The sequence below is a fragment of the Pelophylax lessonae genome (genome assembly GCF_965119305.1).
Source record: "Pelophylax lessonae genome assembly, chromosome: 4".
Taxonomy (NCBI): domain Eukaryota; kingdom Metazoa; phylum Chordata; class Amphibia; order Anura; family Ranidae; genus Pelophylax; species Pelophylax lessonae.
Genome location: NC_138771.1, coordinates 538,921,084 through 538,943,338, shown reverse-complemented (window position 1 = coordinate 538,943,338; position 22,255 = coordinate 538,921,084). Strand labels below are relative to the sequence as shown.

The window sequence follows — 22,255 nt, the reverse complement described above, 5'->3', positions numbered from 1 at the left end:
GTGGGTCCCATGATGTGGTGAGCAGCACAACAATGGGCAAGCCTCTTACTTCTTACTGTTCGATAAGCATTCTGCCAATCTTTGAATACCCTAACTGAAGGTATCAGTCTTGTCCCCAGTGTCTTCAGGTCTTCTGTGGAGGACCATCACTACTTCACACACTAGCTCAGTTTGACTTATTATTTATATAAGCTAGTTCAAAGGAACTGTTGTGTTGCTAATAGCATAATTTTCAGCAGGCTCCAAAAGCAAAGCGAACATAATCTGGGCCAGTATTTGTAAATGCATCTCGGTGTTCTTTCTCATATCATTCATAATGCTACTTTAGTGAGTTTTGTCATTATGACAAAAGTTACATTGTTTTGAACATTGTGCTTTTGATTAGGAAGCATAATCCTTCCGTGCATATTTTTCATACCTAGACTGAAAGGTAAATTCCACTTGCCTCCCAATCTGCAAGTTTGCAAACTGGGGTTCTGCGAACTAAATCTCAGTCTATCATGACTAGGACATTCATCGCTAGGATTTACAATCTATAATCTGTGGTTGAAGATGAGGGAATCTTTGAAAATACACTCACAATGCACAGGCTTGCAAACTGCAATCCAGAATGGGCCGAGGCTTCATGTTTCTGCATTATTAGGATCAGACATCGCTGATGCAAGCATGACAGCAGAACTATATTTACACATTCATATGGTTTTAACAAACCTTTCAGTAAATTTGGTCACAAAAATATTTGGCCCAATTCACACCACTGATAACCTGATTAAACTCCAATATCCTGTAACATTTTTTTTTTTTTACTTCAAGTAAGAAAAGGACAAACACTTTAGGTGTCTTTGATCCTGTGAACCACAATTGTTGAAATGAATAAGAACACAATATAACGTAGCACAATAAGGGCACATTATAACAAAAATGAAGGCTGGGAATTCATTTCTTTTTCCACATCTTGGAAATAATGCAGTGCTACTTGATTCAATGCGTTACTGGAAGCATTACAATACAGTGCAGTCCACTCCAATAATGGAGAGAGTTAAGCTGAATGTGCTTTTTTTTTTAGAATGAAGATTCCATAGCGGATTCCTAGAACCAGGCTGGGCAAGGTGATGGGTGCACGCCATCTGGGCTCATTTGCAGGGTCTGGGTACTACATGGTGGCAGGGTTGTTAGCCATGTCATGCAAGCGCTGCTCAATTATGATTCGGAGTGATGTGTACCTGTAATATAGAAAAAGAAATCTGTGAAACAAAAGACTGGAATAGGAAGTTAAAGGGAAGCTTTTAGAACTGCTATGCATCAAAGCTGAGGATCTAGTGCTGTGCTGGAGGCTCCCCTTGCCTAGAAGCAGCACTAGTATGGGCAGGTACATCACCAGTCTACCCTGCCCAAAAACTAGTGCCAACTGCCAGCCTCCAGAAATGGATGTGAACTGTTAATATTTTTTCCCTTATCAAGAGGTTCCCTTAACATTGCTGCATATGTATATATAATTGGCATTCCTATTTTCTTACTGGATCAAGCTACAGACAAGCACGGGCTATAAATCATACTGAACTTAGGTAGTACTAAATGGCTACCAGAAAGACACTGGATTGGAAGACTACTCATTGTCAGACTTGAAAGTGAGTGTGTTTGTCCTACTCCTTAATACCTACAGTATATAACAGCATATTTAAAGAAACCATGTTATCTTACATCAGCTTTTAAATTAAAACCTTGCAACTGTAGAGGATAAGTATTACTTCGCTACTTAGGATTTTAGTTTCACCTGTAGAATGCAAAACCTGGTGCAGCTGTGCATGGTAGCCAGTCAGCTTCTAACTTCAGTTTGTTCGAATTAAGCTTTGACACAAAAAACCTGGAAGCAGTTTGGTTTTTATGCAGGGCTGCACCAGATTTTGCTCTCTTCAGCTTTAGTCAACCCCAGAGTCTAGACAATTGGTTATATAAATCAACCCCAGAGTCTAGACAATGGGTTATATACAACTACATTCAGGTAACTAGACATTGGCAAACAAAGCTGCAAGCATAACCCTAATATAACCTCTCCAACTCCCAGCAGGCCTAAGTTTTTTTTGCTAGTGTCCTTAAGTGATGGGCGTGTTTTCTCTGCTATGTAGCAAGTATCTAGCTAGTTGATTGCACTACACTTTACATATTGCCACACATGCCAGAGAGACATTGCAATAATCCTAGGCTTTTTATTTACGATCAGACCTAAACTAATAATCTATAGGTGCATCGCCTAGAGAAAATTTAGGGTCCCAAAGCTGGTTGCTGTATCACTGGTGCATACAATTTTAAGGTTTGACATGTTGGGCATCTACAGTGCCTTGAAAAAAGTATTCATACCCCTAGAAACATTTTGTCATGTTACAACCAAAAACATAAAATGTATTTTATTGGAATTTTATGTGATAGACCAACACAAAGTGTCATATAATTGTGAAGCGGAAGAGAAATGATAAATGGTTTTCAAAATTTTTTACAAACAAATATCTGAAAAGTGTTGTGCATTTCTATTCATCCCCCTTTTCTCTGATACCCCTAACTAAAATCTAGTGGAGCCCATTGCCTTCAGAAGCCACCTAATTAGTAAATAGAGTCCACCTGTGTGTAATTTAATCTAAGTATAAATACAGCTGTTCTGTGAAGCCCTCGGAGATTTTTTTTAGAGAACCTTAGTGAACAAACAGCATCATGAAGGCCAAGGAACACACAAGACAGATAAGGGATAAGAGTTGTGGAGAAGTTTAAAGCAGGGTTAGGTTATAAAAAAAATATCCCAAGCTTTGAACATCTCACAGATCACTGTTCAATCCATCATCTGAAAATGGAAAGAGTATGGCACAACTGCAAACCAACCAAGACATGGCTGTCCACCTAACAGACCAGGCAAGGAGAGCATTAATCAGAGACGCAACCAAGAGGGCCACAGTAAGTGCCGGTTCACACTACTCCGACTTGTCAGGCGACTTGGTCGCCTGACAAGTCGTGCTCCATTCTGTGCAATGGTAACCGTTCTAATAGGAGCGACTCAAGTCGCTCCGACTTAGAAAAAAGGTTCCTGCACTACTTTTGGCAGAAGTCGGAGCGACTTGCATTGACTTCCATTATGTGAAGTCAATTGTTCAAGTCGCCCCGAAGTCGTGTCGCCATAGTGTGAACCGACTAACTCTGGTGGATCATATGGGAAATTTTAGGAATACCACACAACCAACCTCCCAATTGGTCAATGGGGGGGAAAAAGGGAGGGGGGGGAAAGAAGATGGAAGGGGAATGTGTCTAGGACTTTCAAGGTACCTTATTCAATAATAAACAATAATAAAATCTATAATTTTTATTGTGAAGAAACAGGATAATAAAATCACATGACAAAAAATATGGATACAATCCGTGTTACCATATACTCCAAATAATGTATTACATGTACAGTATAAGTTTTGCAATCCTGGAGTGGATTTTCAAACTTCAAACAAGATAAGATTGCGTCGCAATTGTTCTCGAGACGAGGACTTTTTTGCTCAAGCCAATCTGCTACGTCAACGTCTCTTGCAAAGGGGATATACTCGCACCAATCTAAGGAAAGCTTTCAATAGGGCTGCCGCAAGAGATAGACCCTCTCTACTCCATCCGCCTCCTAAGGCTCCCCCTCCTAACACTGTGAAATTGATCACTAAATTCTCTACCCATCACCAGGAACTACGTACCATTATTGCACAACACTGGCATATGCTCACAGAGCATCATGTGTTAAACAAATACGTCAGGGATACCCCAGAATTAGTGTTCCGTAGAGCTACCTCTCTACGCGACCGCCTAGTACATAGTCACTACAATGTAAGTGAACGCAGAATCATGGGCTCTCGTGGTACATTCCCCTGCGGGGACTGCCCACCTTATTATTGAATAAGGTACCTTGAAAGTCCTAGACACATTCCCCTTCCATCTTCTTTCCCCCCCCTCCCTTTTTCCCCCCCATTGACCAATTGGGAGGTTGGTTGTGTGGTATTCCTAAAATTTCCCATATGATATATCTTTTTGGGATGCTGGTGCAATTGCTATCTTAAGATATATTCAGGCGTCCATATTAACTCTGGTGGAGCTGCAGAGATCCACAGCTCAGGTGGGATAATCTGTCCACAGGACAGCTATTAGTCGTGCACTCCACAAATCTGGCCTTTATGGAAGGGTGGCAAGAAGACAGCCATTATTAAAAGAAAGCCATAGGAAGTCCCATTTGAATTGAGAAGCCATGTGGGGAACACCGCAAACATGTAGAAAAAGGTGCTCTGGTCAAATAAGACCAAAATTTGAACTTTTTGGCCTAAAAGCAAAACGCTAGGTGTGGTGGAAAACTAACACTGCACATCACCCTGAACAAACCATCCCCACCGTAAAACATGGCGGGTGCAGCATCATGTTGGTGGGATGCTTTTCTTTAGCAGGGAAGCTGGTCAGAGTTGAGGGGGAAGATGGATGGAGCCAAATACAGGGCAATCTTAGAAGAAAAGCTGTTGGAGTCTGCAAAAGACTTGAGACTTGGGCGGAGGTTAAGCTTCCAACAGGACAACGACCCTAAACATACAGCCATAGCTACAATGGAATGTATTAGATCAAAGCATATTCATGTGTTAGAATGGCTCAGTCAAAGTCCAGACCTAAATCCAATTGAGAATTTGTGGCAAGACTTGAAAATTGCTGTTCACAGATGCTCTCCATCCAATCTGAACAGAGCCTGAGCTATTTGGCAAAAAAGGAACGGGCAACAATTTCACTCTCTAGATGTGCAAAGCTGGAAGAGACATACCCAAAAAGTTTTGCAGCTGTAATTGCAGTGAAAGATGGTTCTACAAAGTATTGACTCAGGGGGGCTAAATACAAATACACGCCACACTTTTTAGATATTTATAAAAAAATGTAAAAGCCATTTATAATTTTCCTTCAACTTCACAATGATGTGCCACTTTGTGTTGGTCTATCACATAAAATCCCAATAAAATACATCTACGTTTTTGGTTGTAACATGACAAAATGTGGACATTTTTAAGGGGTATAAACACTTTTTCAAGGCACAGTATTTACTCAGCACCACCTAATTTTTTATGTTTTACAAAACATTGAGTAATATGTTGTGTTCTAATATCAACATTGGTAATACGGAAATGTTACACTTCATTAACCGATGCATTAATATCATGTGACAAAAAAATAAATAAAAAATAGGGAAATATCGCTATTTTATTCTTTAGGGCCTCTGCTTTTAGAAAAATTGGATTTTTGTCTTACTGTAAATCCTTTTCTCTGATGTTCATTGGCAGGCACAGCTCCAGAATCTTCTTGACTATTGGGTTATGCTGCCCCCTACAGGAGTAGGATACTAGGCAGGAAAAACAAAAACTTTACCACGCCTATGGGGCAGTCCCACGGGATATACTGCCCCTCTCTGCTATAGGCACTCAGTTTTGTTGCAAACAGTATCAGAAGAAATATAATCCAATTCAATAGAGGGGTGGGTGCTTTGTCCATCAATGAACATCAGAGAAAATAATTTTATGGTAAGACAAAAATCCAATTTTCTCTTTCGTTCATTGACTGACACAGCTCCAGAATCTTCTTGACCATTGGGACGTCCCGAAGCAGTGTCAAACATGAGGGGTGGGAAAAAACACAGCAGAAAATATTCCCAAAGGCTAAACCTAGCCAACCAGGTAACATGGAGCTCAACCAGGAACAACTGGAGCTCACCTGAGAAAAAACATACACCCTCAAAGAGAACTAGTCCTCGCTAACAGCAGCCTGCAAAGCCCTGCGGTCAAAAGCAGCATCCTGCAGATGCCAGCACATCTGCTTTTTAAAATGTTGTGAAAGTGTGCACAGACGACCAAGTGAAAACCTTGCAAACCTGCATCACTGACGCCTGATGGCGGAACGCCCAAGAGGCACTAAGCGCCTGCGTAGAATCAGCCTTAACAGGAAAAGGAGGAACCTGACCCTTGATTGAATAGGCCTGCACCACCGTTTGTCTGATCCATCTGGAAATGGTCATGGCAGACGTGGCCAACCCCTTGCGAGGTCTATCCGTAAGGACAAAGAATGAGTCAGATTTCCTAAATGACTTAGTTGCCGCCAGGTACACCCTGATCGCCCGAACCACATCCAGAGAATGCAAGGCAATCTCCTTAGGATGCTTAGGACACAGGGAAGGCAACACAATGTCTTCATTCAGATAGAAACCAGAGACAACCTGGAAGGAAGGACTGACAAGGGCGAAGCACCACTTCTCTGTGAACCACCAAGTAAGGTGAACGACAAGACAAAGCAGCCATATCAGATGATACTGGCATTGTCAGATTGAATCCTTACCGGGCAACCCTGAAGACAAACAGTCGAATGGGCCAGACAATGTCTGTTCGCCCGAAGTTCCAGTATATTGATTGGTAGTCTGGACTCCTCCAGAGTCCAAACCCCCTAAGCACAATCCATGCCCAAGACACCTCCCCACCGGGACAGGATGGCATCCGTGGTGATCACCGTCTAGTACAGGGGAAGGAAGTATTTTTCCTGTCGAAGCGCCGAAGAGTGAAGCTACCAATCAGGGACCCGCTCATACCCTGACTCAACAGAATCAGATTGTCTAGAGACTATGGATTCTTGTCCCACTTGGCAACAATCTCTCTCTGCAGAGGTCTAGTGTGGAATTGTGCACATGGAACCACCTTGAAGGTAGACAACATCAGGCCCAGCACCCGCATGCAAGTCCTAAAAGACGACCGACTGCTGGACAACAGAAGTTGAATTGCATCCTGCAGCTTCTGGAGCTTGTCCAGCGGAAGAAACACCCTGGCTGAGGCTGAGGGTCAGACCCAGATAGTCCAACTTGGTGGACGGAACTACAGCAGACTTCTAGAAATTCAATGTCCGACCGAACTCCTGCCGAGTCCGCACAGTGATATCCAGGTTGTCCTTTAGAGCAGTCGGAGACTCTGCTAGAAAAAGACGATCATTCAGGTACCCCAGTACCGCAATCCCCCACTGTCGCAACAATGATAACACAGGGGCCAACGCTTTTGTGCATACCCAAGGAGCTGAGGGGAGACCAAAGGGTAAGGCCACAAATTGATAATGCTCCTTGCCCATGGAAAAGCAGCAGAAGTGCTGATGCCCAACAGATTTCGGGATATGGAGGTAAGTTTCCTTGAAATCGATAGGGGCCAGAAGATCCCCTTGATGAAGGGATACCCCTACCATATGAATGGACTCCATCTGGAGCTTCTGAACCCGCACAAAGTGGTTCAGGGCTTTGAGGTCCAGGATAAGGTGAACCTTGCCCTCCTTCGGAACTATAAACAGGTTTGAATTAAAACCTGAAAATGTTCAGAGTTTGGAACCGGTACAATCACCCCTTGCAGTAGCAGGTCTTGTACCGCCCCGAAGAGACCATGCAACAGTTCTGGGGACAAACGCAGGTTGGAAGGAAAAACCTCTCTGGGGGATAAGACCGAAACTCAATCTTGTAGCCGGATTGAATCAGCTTGTGGACCTTCCTGTCTTGAATTTAGAGAGGTCCATGGGTCCGGAAAGAAGCAAAGATGTCCCCCGACCCCAAATACGGGTGAGGGTGCCCATTCAGGCAGAAGAGGGCTTGTCTGCAGGCGTGGAAGGACCTTCTTTCAGCTTAGCAGGCCAGGGCCTCTTGGAACCTCTGGAGGCAGACTTAACAGATTTGGATCCTTTGTCTTGAGATCCTGAGGAATGAAAAGGCAGCTTATGAGCCAAGAAAAAAGGACCACGTCTGCGAGGAGCCTCCTTGCCCTGGAAGCCTGTGGAAGGAGAGTACTCTTCCCTCATGTTAGTCCCTTAATGATTTCATCCAGGGAAGACCTGAACAGGCGATCCCCCCCCCCAAAGAGGAAATCCGAGAAGAGCTTCTTGGAAGCTTGGTCTGCAGACCAGCATTTCAGCCATATCATATGCCAAAGGACCACTGCTGTCACAGACAGCCAAGAAACTAAGGGAGCCGCATACAAAGAGGGATCACAGGTAAACTGCAACCCCTCCACCAAGTGGTCCGCCAGCTCTGCAAAGGCAGGGGGAAGCTGTTCCCCCTCCGGAACCTGGTGCAAAAGCTTTGCCCCCCCCGTCAAGGTCTGGGAACCAAGGCAATAGTGAACACCGGCCTAGGGATTGAACCGGCCATAGTAAACATGTGTCGGACCATGATATCTGTTATCCTATCAAAAGGGTCTCTAAAAGCCGGAGACTCCTCCACCGGAATTAGAGTGTATTTATTCAGCCTGGAAACCTGAGAATCCACCACAGATGGGACTGTTCACTTTTTTACCAGGAACTCTTCAAAAGGGATACCTACTAGGGAAACGCTTAGGTACCGCCACATTGCGTTCAGGGCAACTCCACTGACTCACGACAATTTTGTTAAAATCAGCGGGAAAAGAAAAAACCTTTGCCACTTAGGATTTTCAGGTACCGAAGGTGACCGACGCCTCCAACTCAGCCGCAGCTGCATCCTCCATTTTTAAAGATTCCTACACCAATACAATCAATACATCACCATATCAACCTTAGACACAAAAGACTCCAGGGCTGCCCGCCATTGTAGATAGGATGTAATGGGACCCAGAAGGGTCCGCAGCCTCTGAGAGGGGGTCAGGTGTTGAAATATGCTCCAGGGACTCCATGGTTAGCCAGGTGAATCACACAGGCAAAAAAAAAAAAAAAAAAAGAGAAACACAGCTAAGTGACCCCCCACGCCGTGCTAGCGGCACCACAGGTCCCAGCAAAACCAGCCACTGCTATAGCAGAGAGAGGGAGAGCCGCAAGGCACCCACAGGAACTCACCACCCCCGGTCAAGGAACAGAGAAGAATGGCAAATGCTGCTTACCATGCAGCGATCAGAGAGAAAATGGAAGTCCAGGAGTCAGCACTAGAGGTCCACCGCCACAATTACCACCCATAAGGCTCCAAAAACATGGCTGCAAGACTCCCGGAACCTACAGAGCACCCCATGGGATATCTGGTGCCCCCACCAGGACAACTCCCCCCCATAAAAGGTGCATTTGGCTGCTGGCGACGCGCACCCCTCGCCCCATCACCCGCTCAACACCCCCAAAAATGCACCTGGACAGGTATGGCCACCCCCTGAGGGGGAAAGGAGGGGGGAGCTAGGTGTGGGTTTATGGGGGGTGGTCCACAGGGGATCCCGACATATGGGGGGACGCTGCTTGGGGAGGGGAACCAAGGGGTCCAACTGTCCCAGGTAGAGGCCCATGTCCACCCCAAAAGGCCATCAGGAAAAGGGGGGACACTACTTACCATGCCATGGAACTGGGTGGGCACCGCTCCAAGCAGACCACCGCACCATCGGAATGGGGGTGCTGCGGGACAGGATACACGCTGCGACTCAGGCAGGGACCAGGTCGTATGCGTCCTCGTACAGTGAGGCTATGTAGCGGCCAACCTGGCATGGAGCTGAGGTCTGCACGCGCTCGCTGGCTGGACTGGGGAGACCATAAGGATCTAGAATATCCAGTCTGTAGCCCAGTCCAGCAGTTGATTGTAGTTCTCACATGAACAGAAAATAAAAAGAGGAAAAAAAATTCAGTTTAAAAAAGGGAAAAATGCTAGGACCAGAGATCCCAGCAAGGAACTAGGTCTTTACTCCTGACTAGGCAGAAAAAAACTGAGTGCTTATAGCAGGGAGGGGGAGTATATCCCCTTGGACTGTCCCATAGGCGTGGTAATGTTTTTTTCCTGACTAGTATCCTACTCCTGTAGGGGGCAGCATAACTCAATGGTCAAGAAGATTCTGGAGTTTTGTTGCTTTCTGGCCATTTCATCTGTGCAGTTATAATTGAATACACAAAGTAACCTGATAATAGCTCTACATTACCTCCTCGTCAGCTTTGTGACTTCCCTGTCTTCCTCCTCCTTGAGTTTCTGAATGAAGCTGTTTAGTACAGGCATCTCAAACTTAATGTACTGTGCCACCTAAGAAACACAACAAACATATAAATGAAAGAAACCATATATTCTTAAACGGAAAATACTACATTTGCAATGCAATGTGGGCTCTTACGAAGGCTGTTTTGCAGTGCCCTCTCAGGTGCTTTTATCACATTGTTTCCTCATCCAACGTTTTGTCCATAAAAAATTATACACCGTTTTCTTCACTCATAACCATATAATGGGCGTTCATAAGACTAACCATACATATTAGTATTTCTCTTGTACATCCCCTTTTTAAGCAGCATGGATGGTGATGGAATCTCCCGAGCTGGATATTACGCTTTTACAGCCGCTTCTCCCACGAATACCCAAACTGTGACTCCATCTCACTGGATGCAGTTGCTGCTTGGTCGACGAATTTCTGCCTGACCACTTCAATTTTCAGGTGAATGTCCGAATAAGCGCTGCAGCACCAGGATTTTCTAATACTGGTATTTTGAATTATTACAATGTTTATCTAAAAGTAAACTTTTTAGGCAACTTTCAATTTTTTTTTTACAAGCTTGCTCATGCTTTCATTTATAATATTAATGTGGAACTTTACTAAACAGAGTAGAGGTAAAGTATTTTGACAAAAGAGACATGCAAAATCAAATTTTCCAAAAAATCCTTGCCCTAAACTCACATGATTTGTAGTCCTTTATATAAAGCCTGGCTCATTCTGGCATGCTGACATTGTAACTCCTGCACAGAGTGGTAGAAGAGGTTTGTCCGTGGAAGCTAAAAAAAGTGACAGCGGCTGGGGATTGAAGCGCTGACAGAATCCTGGACCTGTCATTGGAGGAGGATAGCACAGTAGGAGGTAGGTGCAGCATAATCTGTATGTATGTTGTGCATACTTGCACAGTATAACAACCTTATTATCACAGGTTTAAAAATAAGAGGTCTACATAAGCCACTGGGTGAGAATAGATTAATCATTATCATCACTCTTTATCCCTTCTTAAACAATAGTAAAAAAAAAAAAAAAAAAAGAAGGATTGCGGGCTAAAATCGTTCAAGCTTCACCTATATGGATCAGAATTTAATTTATAGGCTCAATATGGGAGACCACTCAAGTAAATTCCATTAAAAATATGTTTATTCAAAAAAGAATTAAAATTCATATATAAAATATAGGCATGAAACTGCTTCTACAAGATCCAGATGTTGACACAATCAAAGTAATATGCCTCACTATAGCTACCGGAAACAATCAAATAAATTGTATATACAGCGAAATACGGTTGTACACAGTTCTTTATATTTCTGGTAGTCAGGTCAACGCTTCGCCGGTTCAAGGCTTCCTTAGGACCCACAGTGCTAGTAGTAGGGCAGCACTATATGTAAGAAAATATACAAAAATATACAAAAATATACAAAACCACAACATATTATCTATAAAGCAATAGTGTTACTCAATGTGCAAAATGCTCACATCACTGTGGTGGATCAGGGGTTGCCCATCAACAATGATTGTGGCCGGACTCCTGATCCACTACATATGTTGTGCTATTGATTTTTGTATATTTTCTTACATATAGTGCTGCCCTACTATTAGCACTGTGGGTTCTGAAGAAGCCTTTAACAGGCGAAACATTGGCCTGACTACCAGAATTATATAGAACTCTATGTGTACAATCGTATTCTGCTGTATATACAATTTATTGATCCTTTCCGGTAGTTCTAGTGGGGCATATTACTTTGATTGTGGTAACATCTGGATCTTGTGGAGGCAGTTAATGCCTATATTTTATCTATGAATTTGAATACTTTTTTGAATAAAATTGGATTTTTGTACACCCCATAAAATCCATTTCTCTGAGTTCATCGACGGACACAGTGATCCATGAATCATAACTACTGGGTTATATTGCCTCCTCTAGGAGTAGGATTAGGCAGAACAAAAAACACCTGGCTACGCCCATAGGCTGTCCTCAGCTTGGTATATAACACCCCTCTCTGCTCTAGGTAATCAGTTTAGTAAAAAGCAGTATTAGAAATATCAGAACTCCATAGAGGGGTGGGTGCTGTGTCCGTCGATGAACACAGAGAAATTGATTTTACGGTAAGTACAAAAATCCTATTTTCTCTTTCATTCATCGACAGACACAGTTCTCCATAAATCATAACTACTGTGACTTCCAAAAGTAGTGCCAAAGGAGAAATGAGGGGTGGGGAAAATAACCCAAGGCTAAACATAATAGCCCTTAACCAGGGCACAGAAGCCTAAACTAAGTCATGGGAGCCCCATCTGAAAAATAAAAGTTTAAAGAAAAACACCCCTCAAGAGGGAACAGCCCCTCTTAAACAGCAGCCTGAAAAATTTGCTGGCAAAAGATGCCAACGTGGTAAAAAGTGCAAGTGATGTTGGGACCGGCGCTACCACATAAATATTGTGTCTGTGCAATTCCATACACTGTATAATTCATATAAAACATATAAAAGTGCATATAGTGCTTAAACCAAAGTGCTGCGTGCTGTAAACCTTTTATATATTCGCATGGGCTGTGCTCAGTGTACCATATAAACACATGTATACATATAAAGTGCTGAGTGCTATTGATAACCACGTGTGTGATTGCGTGCTAAACAAAGTTTGGCGCCAGTGGGTGTACCACCAATTGCACCGTTGCTTACCGCACTCTTAGGATGGTGGCTCAGCACTCCCTGGTCACAATTCTTAGATGTGATGGCTGCATTCGTTTTCTTTTTTTTAGGCTTTCTTTCTTCTTTTTTTAATCTGCTGATCCAGCCAAGCAAGTCTGTTGTTTTTCATAAACTCTCCTGTTCTGTGAATTGGTTTTGCACAGAGCAGTCCCGATCCTCCTCTTCTGGGCAGCGGTCTATTTAGGTTTTGTGCTGCCCTAGGCCCTAGGGCAGCACAAAACCTAAATAGACCGCTGCCCAGAAGAGGAGGATCGGGACTGCTCTGTGCAAAACCAATACACAGAACAGGAGAGTTTATGAAAAACAACAGACTTGCCTGGCTGGATCAGCAGATTAAAAAAAGAAGAAAGAAAGCCTAAAAAAAAGAAAACGAATGCAGCCATCACATCTAAGAATTGTGACCAGGGAGTGCTGAGCCACCATCCTAAGAGTGCGGTAAGCAACGGTGCAATTGGTGGTACACCCACTGGCGCCAAACTTTGTTTAGCACGCAATCACACACGTGGTTATCAATAGCACTCAGCACTTTATATGTATACATGTGTTTATATGGTACACTGAGCACAGCCCATGCGAATATATAAAAGGTTTACAGCACGCAGCACTTTGGTTTAAGCACTATATGCACTTTTATATGTTTTATATGAATTATACAGTGTATGGAATTGCACAGACACAATATTTATGTGGTAGCGCCGGTCCCAACATCACTTGCACTTTTTACCATTCTACTACCTCAGTGGTAGGTTGGGGGCAGCTTACACCACCATTTTTTAGTCCAAAAAGTACTGAAACTCCATAGCGCTGGTATTTAAACCCTTTTCAAAAGATGCCAACGTATCTACTTTATCGATGTTTGTGAAGGTATGCACCGACGACCAAATGGCCGCCTTGCAAACTTGCAATATTTGTGCCTGATGACGGAAGGCCCAAGAAGTACTCAGCGCCCGAGTAGAATGCGCCATGACAAGGAAAGGTGTAACCTGACCTTTAATGGAAAAGGCCTGAGTCACAGTCTGCCTGATCCATCTGGAAATGGTAGCTTTCCTTGGTCCGTTCGTAACCACAAAATGCGAGTCTGACCTCCGAAAAGACTCAGTAGCTGCCAGATACACCCGAATCACATGAACCACATCTAAGGTATGCAAAGCAAATTCCCTGGTATGAGCCAGCTTGGGACACAAGGAAGGAAACACAATGTCCTCATTCAAATGGAAGTCAAAGACAACTTTGGGCAGGAATGATGGACAGGGACAAAGAACCACTTTATCCCTGTGGACCACTAAATAGGGACTGTGACAGGATAATGCCGCCAATTCTGGTACCCTGCAGACCGAGGTAATAGCCACCAAGAATGTCACCTTCTGGGATAATATAGGCAAGGGAATCTCCCAAATATTCTCAAATGGAGGTTTTTGGAGAACCAAAAGTACTACATTTAAATCCTATGGCAGCAAAAGAGACCTTACAAGTAGAACCACATGTCGAACCCCCTGAATGAAGGTACGAACTAAAAGAGTGCGTGGCTAGGGGTCGCTGAAAGAAGATTGCCAGGGCAGACATCTGGCCCTTGATGGTACTCAAAGTCAACTTTAGATCAACGCCCTGTTGTAAGATCCAAGCCACAGAAAAGGAACGAAGATGAGCGTCAATCGGCTCACACCAAGAAATGTACGCTTTCCACGTACGATGGTATATCTTACTGGAAGAGGACTTCCTCGCCTTCATAGTAGGGATCACTGATCCAGACAGACCTCTATCCCTTAGTACCTGGCTTTCAATAGCTAAGCCATTAAAACCAGCGACTGTAAAGCAGGATGGTAGACCAGCCCTTGGGACAACTGGTCTTCTCTGAGAGGAAGCCCCCAAGGGACATATATGGCCACAAGACTGATTGGAAGATCCGCTGGACAGGGGTAGTTAGGACCTTAGGTAGTTCGGACATCACCTGAACCTTTGCAGGAATTAAATCTGCACAAGGAGACTCAGGACCCTTTCTGGGTACCCTCCTAAAACAATCATTTTGTGGATCCCCTTGACACTCACGAAGGAGGTCCACGAGGCAGAAAACCAGCAAAGATGTCCCCCCCCCCCCAATAATGGGTGAGGGCAGACCTTCATGCTGAAGGGGTCCTGCCTGTGGGTCCAGAGAAGCTAGCTATAGGCTTACCAGACTAAGGATGCTTGGAACCTCCTGGTGAAGATTTGAAAGATCTATTTCCCTTATCCCCCATCCCAGAAGCACAAAGGAATTTGTATGTGCTGAGAAGGAGGTTCCCCCACATCAGCCACATCCTCCATTTTTAAATTCTCGTGCACTGCAGTGATAGTGAGGAATCATCCTCACTATCGGATGGATCTGGGGGTGTGATATTAGGCACCCCTGGAGGGGTCACGTCCATGGTGGCATCAGGCTAAGAATCAGATGAGACAGACTGAGCAGGGAAAGGCAGGGGGCACTTCCTCCTGGGCCTTTGCCCACACGCCACTTCCTCCGGGACATTAAGGACTGCAGAACCACTGTCAGTGCAACTTTGGAAAGCTGGGGTGTCGAGGGACCTGCCACCTCCATGAGGGGGTCAGTGGGGAGATGTGACCCTGAGGTTCCATAAGGAAAGGAAAACCTTGCAGTACAAAAACGATCTTTTGGCACAACTAAAGGATCCCCCCCAAGGCTCAGTGTACCTATTAGCAGAGAGAGTGAGACAACAGGGACCCCCACGGACTCACCCTTTCGATTGGAGGAGCTCTGAGAATTTGAACCCAGCATCACCATAGACACCATTCCTGTTTTTTTGTCCTGGGCACAGGAAGAAGAAACGGAAGAGGAAGAGGAGGAGCTTCGGACTCCCCACAAGGCTTCAGTCATCTCCAACGTCTCCCGGACTAAGGGAAAATGGCCCCTGTGACATCATCGGGCTACCCAAACAGGGCCGCCAGCTGGGGACCAGCCAGACTAAGGAAAAATGGCCGCCACGGGCTACAGATGCTGAAGCATGCTGCCAGGATCCTTCCTTTGCCCTCTGCAACGCTGCACCCTCTGCAAGGGACCCCCCCCGAAGGTTGGACACACACACTGCAAACAGTAGGGCATGCACCTAGGGGTCTCCTACACTGGGATCCCTCCAGACTACCAGGGCAGGACATGCACTATCCCAGGACCCTTACAGAGTGGGGATAGCAGGGGAGACCCCAGGGGTCTCTGCTGCATCCTCTACCCTGGGACCCCCACCAGACTCCAGGTCCAGACAGGGGGAGAAAGGGAGTGGGGGAAGCCCAGCTCACTGAGGGATTTAAGGATGGAAGGAGGGAACCTCCAGGCAGGTCCGGCCATTTATGGTTACCCATGTCCACCCAAAAAAACTGCCAAAAGGGAAGAGGGGGGAACTGTACTTACCCTTCCATGGTGTGGGTAGCGCTCCAGACAGAACCCTCGCCATCGAAGTAGGGGAGCTGTCGGCCAAGGGACCACTGTGACTCAGACCCACGCCCAGTCGTATGCAACCTTGCGAGACGTTTAACTCGCAGGCCAGCCTCTGTCCATGAGGCTATGTTGCGGCCGACCTAGTACGTAGCTGTGGTCTGCACGCGCTCTCTGGTTGGGCAGACCACTGGATCTAGATTATCCAGCCCATCACCCAGCCCAGCAGTTGATTGTAGATTTCCCGAGAGAGAAAAAAAAAAAAAGAAGATGTAAGGAAGGAGAAAAAAATGCTAAGACCAGAGATCCCAGCCAGGAGCCTAAGTCCTTATTCCTGACTAGACATATTAAAACTGATTACCTAGAACAGAGAGGGGGGTTATATACCAGCTGGGGACGGCCCATGGGCATAGCCAGGTGTTTTTTTGTTCTGCCTAGCCCTACTCCTTGAGGAGGCAATATAACCCAGTAGTTATGATTCATGGAGCACTGTGTCCGTCGATGAACGAAAGAGAAACATTATTTTATGGAATTTACTTGTGTGGTCTCCCATATTGAGCATATAAATTCCGATCCATATAGGCATAGCTTTAACTATTTCAGCCCGCAATCTTTTTTCTCGTATACATACAGGTGTGGCTAAGTGAAGTCAAACCTGTTTTTTCTTAATAGTAAAAAAAAAAAAGAAATCAGCCACATAGGTGACACATTGCAGATTGTTTTCAATAAATCAGCTGACTGGTACACTTGTGTTACAACGTGGAGTAATTAGGCACAATTTTTGTGTGGCACTCCAAAGCGAGAAGCAGCACCTGCCTACATAATTAATATGCCTGTTCCTTTTTACAGTTTGTCATTATAATAGATTTCAGTATTTATGCTAAATAATGTGGATGGAGAAATTTCCCTGCCAGCCACTGTATTCTTGCAGCTGGCACCTGTGACTGTCAGAATACCCAAACTGACTGTATCTACATGGATGTAGTCACTGTTCAGCTGACAACTTTCCCCATGGCTTCTTTGATTTTCCAATCAAAGTTTGTGGTACAAACAAGGCCACCCATGGCTCAAGTTTCGGGCAATTCAGAATGGCAAACAGCTATTCTTCTAGAAGTTTCTATTGGATTTTTATTTATTTATTTATTTTTTTAAGAAAACGCCCATTAGCACTCCTTTTAGAATGACTAGTGCAGATGCAATTGCTGGTTGAGATTGTAGCAATTTATTTAATCCCATCTATTATTTCTTTAGTACAGCCTAAAATGTAAAAAAAATAAAAATAAATAAAAAGAAAATTCACATCACAGTGTCCAGAGTGAATCTTACATCATAGGTGACCTCTTCTACTTGATCCTTCTCCATAAGAAAAACCTTACACACCAGTTCGCAGGGACCATGCAGAATTCGAGCAACAAGAGGGTAGTCTGTGTCCTTCAGCTTCGCCTTCTCTGTAGGGAAAGTGATACTAGATATAACTTCATCTTATAGTGTACTAAGAATGCATGCTGACAATGGATCCTAAAGTACACTGACACTTTACCCCGCATTAATAAAATAAACATCATGTGTGTACAGTAACCCATTGCAACCAACAAAAAAAATAAAAAAAGGAGCATGAACCACATTTTGGATTAGATTGGCATACATCACATCGGTGATTTATTTATTTTTTTAAAAAATTTTTATTACATTAAACAGCACATAACTGCAGAAAATGTGCCCAGAAAAGGCAAGCAGAGAGCAAATGACCTGTCACCATTACTGCCTAAGGTCTTCAGCCTTTTATTTTTACATTGATTGACTTACCATGCCTTGTTCTGCACTCTGTGTGGAGGCAACAATAATGGAAAAGTAGTGGGGCCGTGCTTCACAATGTCAAATATGCACAAATGTAAAATTTTTATTTATTGATTTTTAATTATTTTAATTCTAACATACAAAGTTAGAAATTCACCCTTAAGAAAAATTTCCATCCTGCTACTCCAAATTTTCTCATCACTGCTGTTGAATAACGAACGTCAAATTTGACCCACAGATTGGAAAAACGAACAAACTTGCTCAGAACATTCTTTTCCTAAGAATTTTTATTTAACATTCTACCTGTCTATGGCTAGCTTTAGAATCTTCAGAATAAAGAATTGTGATTAAACTGGGTTACTGAATTGCACACCATGCGCTTTGACTTAAATTAAATGGATTAAATATATTAATGCTTTGAGAGACTTGAGCAGATATAAAAATATAAACATCTTAAACCTATTCATTTTTATCTAAACATATTTACCATGAAATTCCATACAAACACCTAAATATACTGTCATAATACAGACTGGCTGCACAGAATTACAGATCCTTTGACAGGTAAAAAATTATTACTTTTCGACTATGCATTTAGCCGTTTGCTTGAAATCACTATTCTTTCATATCTTGCCAGCTGAAGTGTAATATCTTTTGGTGAATTCTCCTTAAAATGTTCATTATTAGTTAATGAGGATTGGATAGTATTGGGATTAATGAACCACATTCCTTTGGGATGCGGTCAATAAGTATTTTCTAGGCAGACTTCCCGACTCTGCCCATTATGGTCAAGTCTAATGCAACCCCCATCTACAGTTCATCTTGCCACAGAAGTCCCTGAGGAACATAAAGCTTAAAGCCCAACTCCGAGGGTTAAATACTCGTTATGTCTAGGGGGTACAGGGAGTGGTTGTATTACATGCCCTCCTGCTCTGGAATGTTCCTCTTCTCCCAGTCTGTGGGCGTTCCCTTTGCATTATCATGTACAATGCAAGGAAATTAAACCTGTATTGTATGTGGTGGGGATGACCATATGAATGCCGCAGGGAGCAACTTAGAGAGGTGGCTGCATGGGCAGTGTGGGCTCAAGGGGTAGCTGCTTTGGGCCCCACAACAACTGGGCCTGGGGCAGCTGCCCCTTTTCCCCTGCATTGGCGTCCCTGGGGGACCAAAAAGGGTTTTTTTTTGTTTTGATTTATTTTTTTGTGCCCGGAGTTGGGCTTTAAACCTGCCAGCTTTGAGCAAATGTGTACATGGGTTTTTGCTTGCACCTCAGTGGATTTTCTTCCCCATACAACTCAATCTCAATGCAAATGCAGCTTGACAACTCAGAAGCAGCTTGAAGCAACTCCTTAAGCAACAGGCACATCAAGTCAATTTAAGCACAAAACAAAAGCATTGTGAAAAGTACCTGAATGTGTACAGCATTTGGCTTTTTTTGAGTTTGAGGTCCATCTACATGAGATATTAAAGTAGATCTAGGCCTAATCGCTAAAATCGCATAAGCTTTGGCATGTTAATTACATTTAAAAAAAAATTTTTAACATTCAAAAATCTGCCACTTTCATTAAAACAAAAAGTTGTGATCCTGTCATGAAGGACTTTGCTCAGGCACTTTCTGTTGTGGGGTGTTAACAGTCTCCCAAATTTGCTCCTACGTTGTCACCCTTTACCTCGCTCCCCTGGTGAGACTGCAAGTGCTGTGTGAACAATCATTGCCCAGGCATGATCCACTGTTGTTACCATCAGAAAGTCTGATTAGAGCAATAAATGTGCTACTAACAGAAAATGTACATGTAGACAGGAACTGGCTAAAAGACTGAAGGAGTTAAGCAGCAATAAGATGCAGCAAAGGATGAAAAAAAAAAAGTTAAAACCGTATTTCATCACAATAAATAATTATGATAGCCAGTGATTTAGCAAGTAAATGTCGTCATCCAGTTAGGGTTTAGAACTAATTAAATGTGGCCACACCAGGATCCAAATTTGCAAAACTTAAAAACAAATGACCTGAGGAGCAGCTTGAGGGCCAAGATGCAAAAGTCTACTTGGGCCTTCTCACTACCACCCATTACTTCTATTGCATATTTGCCCTGGGCCCTCAGGGTTTACTGAATTACCTATGCAGGGTGACACGACCATCGCTTTTCTGTAAAGCAGGGGTAGGCAACCTTTGAGAGGTAGAGATCTGAACAACATGAAAGACGTCAAAGATCACTGGGGTTTGGTGCCTTTTTTTTTTTTTTAAAGAAATTAACTAGCAAAGCCTAACTAAATAGTTAAGGAACATTTAGAAAAATATAATAAAACAAATGTGAATGTAAAAATAAAAAAACTTAGCCTACCTTAAAAGTGGACAGTGTCAGTAAGGCTATGGATGGTGTCAGTAGGGCAGTGGACGATGCAATTAGGGTAGAGGTTAGTGTCAATAGAGGAGTAGACAGTGGCAGAAGGGCAGTGGACGGTGCAATTATATAGAGGTTAGTGTCAATAGAGGAGTGGAAAGTGGCAGAAGAGCAGTGGATTGGGTTAGCCAATAGAGCAGTAGATGTGTCAGAAGGGCAGAGGTTGGTATCAGTAGAGCAGTGAATGTGGTCACAGACAGACGCAGATTTAACCCCACAGCTGGACCATGTCAGTAGGGTAGAGGTTGGTGTCAGTAGGGTAGAAGTTTGGGGTCAGTAGAGCAGTGTAAAGCAAGGGTAGGCAAGCTTTGAGGAGGTGGAGATCTATCTAAACAACAATTAAGAGATCAAAGATTACCGGGGTTTGGCGCCCTTTTTTTTTTCCAAGAAATTAATTAGCAAGGCCTAACTGAAATGTCACTGTAAAAATATAAACTTAGCCTACCATAATAGTGAAGTGTTAGTCAATAGAGCAGTGGATGGTGTGTAGACTGTGTCAGTGGAACAGTGGACGGTGTGTAGACTGTGTCGTTAGGGCAGTGAATGGTGTCATTAGGGCAGTGAACGGTGTCAGTAGGACAGTGGACTGTGTCAGTAGAGCAGTGGATGGTGTCAGTAGGGCAGTGGACGGTGTCAGTAGAGCAGTGGATGGTGTCAGTAGGGCAGTGGACGGTGTCAGTAGGGCAGTGGACGGTGTCAGTAGGGCAGTGAACGGTGTCAGTAGGACAGTGGACTGTGTCAGTAGAGCAGTTGACGGTGTGTAGACTGTGTCGTTAGGGCAGTGAATGGTGTCATTAGAGCAGTGGACTGTGTCAGTAGGGTAGAGGTTAGTGTTAATATAGCAGTGGCCAGTGTCAGAAGGGCGATGGATTGGGTTAGCCAGTAGAGCAGTGGATGTGTAAGTAGGGCAGAGGTTGGTGTCAGTAGAGCACTGAACGTGGTCACAGACGGATGCATATTTAACCTCACAGCAGCTGGGGAGGGAGATGAGTGGGAGGATCACAATTAACCCCCTCAATTGAAACGCACCTTTACTCTAACCAGCAGCCACTACTTGAAGCTTGCTAGTTATTTTACACCTATCAATTATCACAGTCAGTGTGGGGGGTGGGGTCTGTCAGTGGTGGGGCATGGGTTGGTAGTTTGGGATCTGTACGTGGCAGGTGGGGGTCAGTAGTTGAGGATGAGGGGTGTCAGTCTGGGGGAGTGGGTGTCTGTTTGTGTGGGGCAGGGGGGTCATAGGGGAAAGAATACCTTGGGCTGAATTATAATCAGACGAATTCTACAGGGTTTGGAATATCAGAGTCTGCATTACTATCTGCCAGACTCCCACCTTCCCAACTACTTCTCCCTCCCCCCAGTGACAGACTCCTACCACCCCAACTAATGCCCCTCCCCCACTGATAATCATCCCACCCTCTTCTTGTAAGTTAATCAGTGGGTGCTTTAAGTTGTACATGGCAGAGGTATCTGGCAATTGAGGGGTTGTCACCTGCTCGGCTCTCTCCGCAGCAGCTATGGGGTTAAGTCTGTGCAGCCGCTTAGCTCCTGCTCATACAGAATGGCCAGTGAAATCCTGTGTGTCCCTGGGGATTTGCACTGTTAATAATGATTACCAATGTTTGCGTCTCTGTTCAGCTGTCACAATGCCATGCATCTGAACCCCTCCCATGAAATCCTCTACTCCCTACCTCTATGGAGTTAAATGCCTTCAGGGAACTCTTCGGCTCAAGCTTTGCACTCAGCTTGGCTCCCCGAGCTGGCCGGCAGCACTGCAGGGATCGGGGACCAAGAAAGCACACGGGGTTTGAGCAAGAAGAGGAACAGAACGGTAGGGATGGCATTTACTAAATCTGTTCAGCTGTATTTTCCTGCAGTAGCTAAATGAGTAGGAGAAACCTGCTTTCAGCTGCTGCAGAAATGATTGTTCCTCTTGCTGCCCGGGCCCCC

The 22,255-nt window shown here is 44.2% G+C and overlaps 1 protein-coding gene across 1 annotated transcript in view; it reads right to left on the bottom strand.

Annotated features, from left to right (window-relative positions):
- Nucleotides 1-700: 700 nt before the first annotated feature.
- Nucleotides 701-22,255, bottom strand: part of RASSF2 (Ras association domain family member 2) — a 112,976-nt gene continuing 91,421 nt past the window's right edge. The window contains exons 9-11 of the mRNA XM_082257185.1: nt 17,430-17,551; nt 9,918-10,015; nt 701-1,223 (exon numbers count right to left, since the gene is read on the bottom strand). Coding sequence (XP_082113311.1) covers nt 1,154-1,223; nt 9,918-10,015; nt 17,430-17,551 — 290 coding nt within the window. The 3' untranslated portion in view covers nt 701-1,153. The remainder of the gene's footprint in view (nt 1,224-9,917; nt 10,016-17,429; nt 17,552-22,255) is intronic.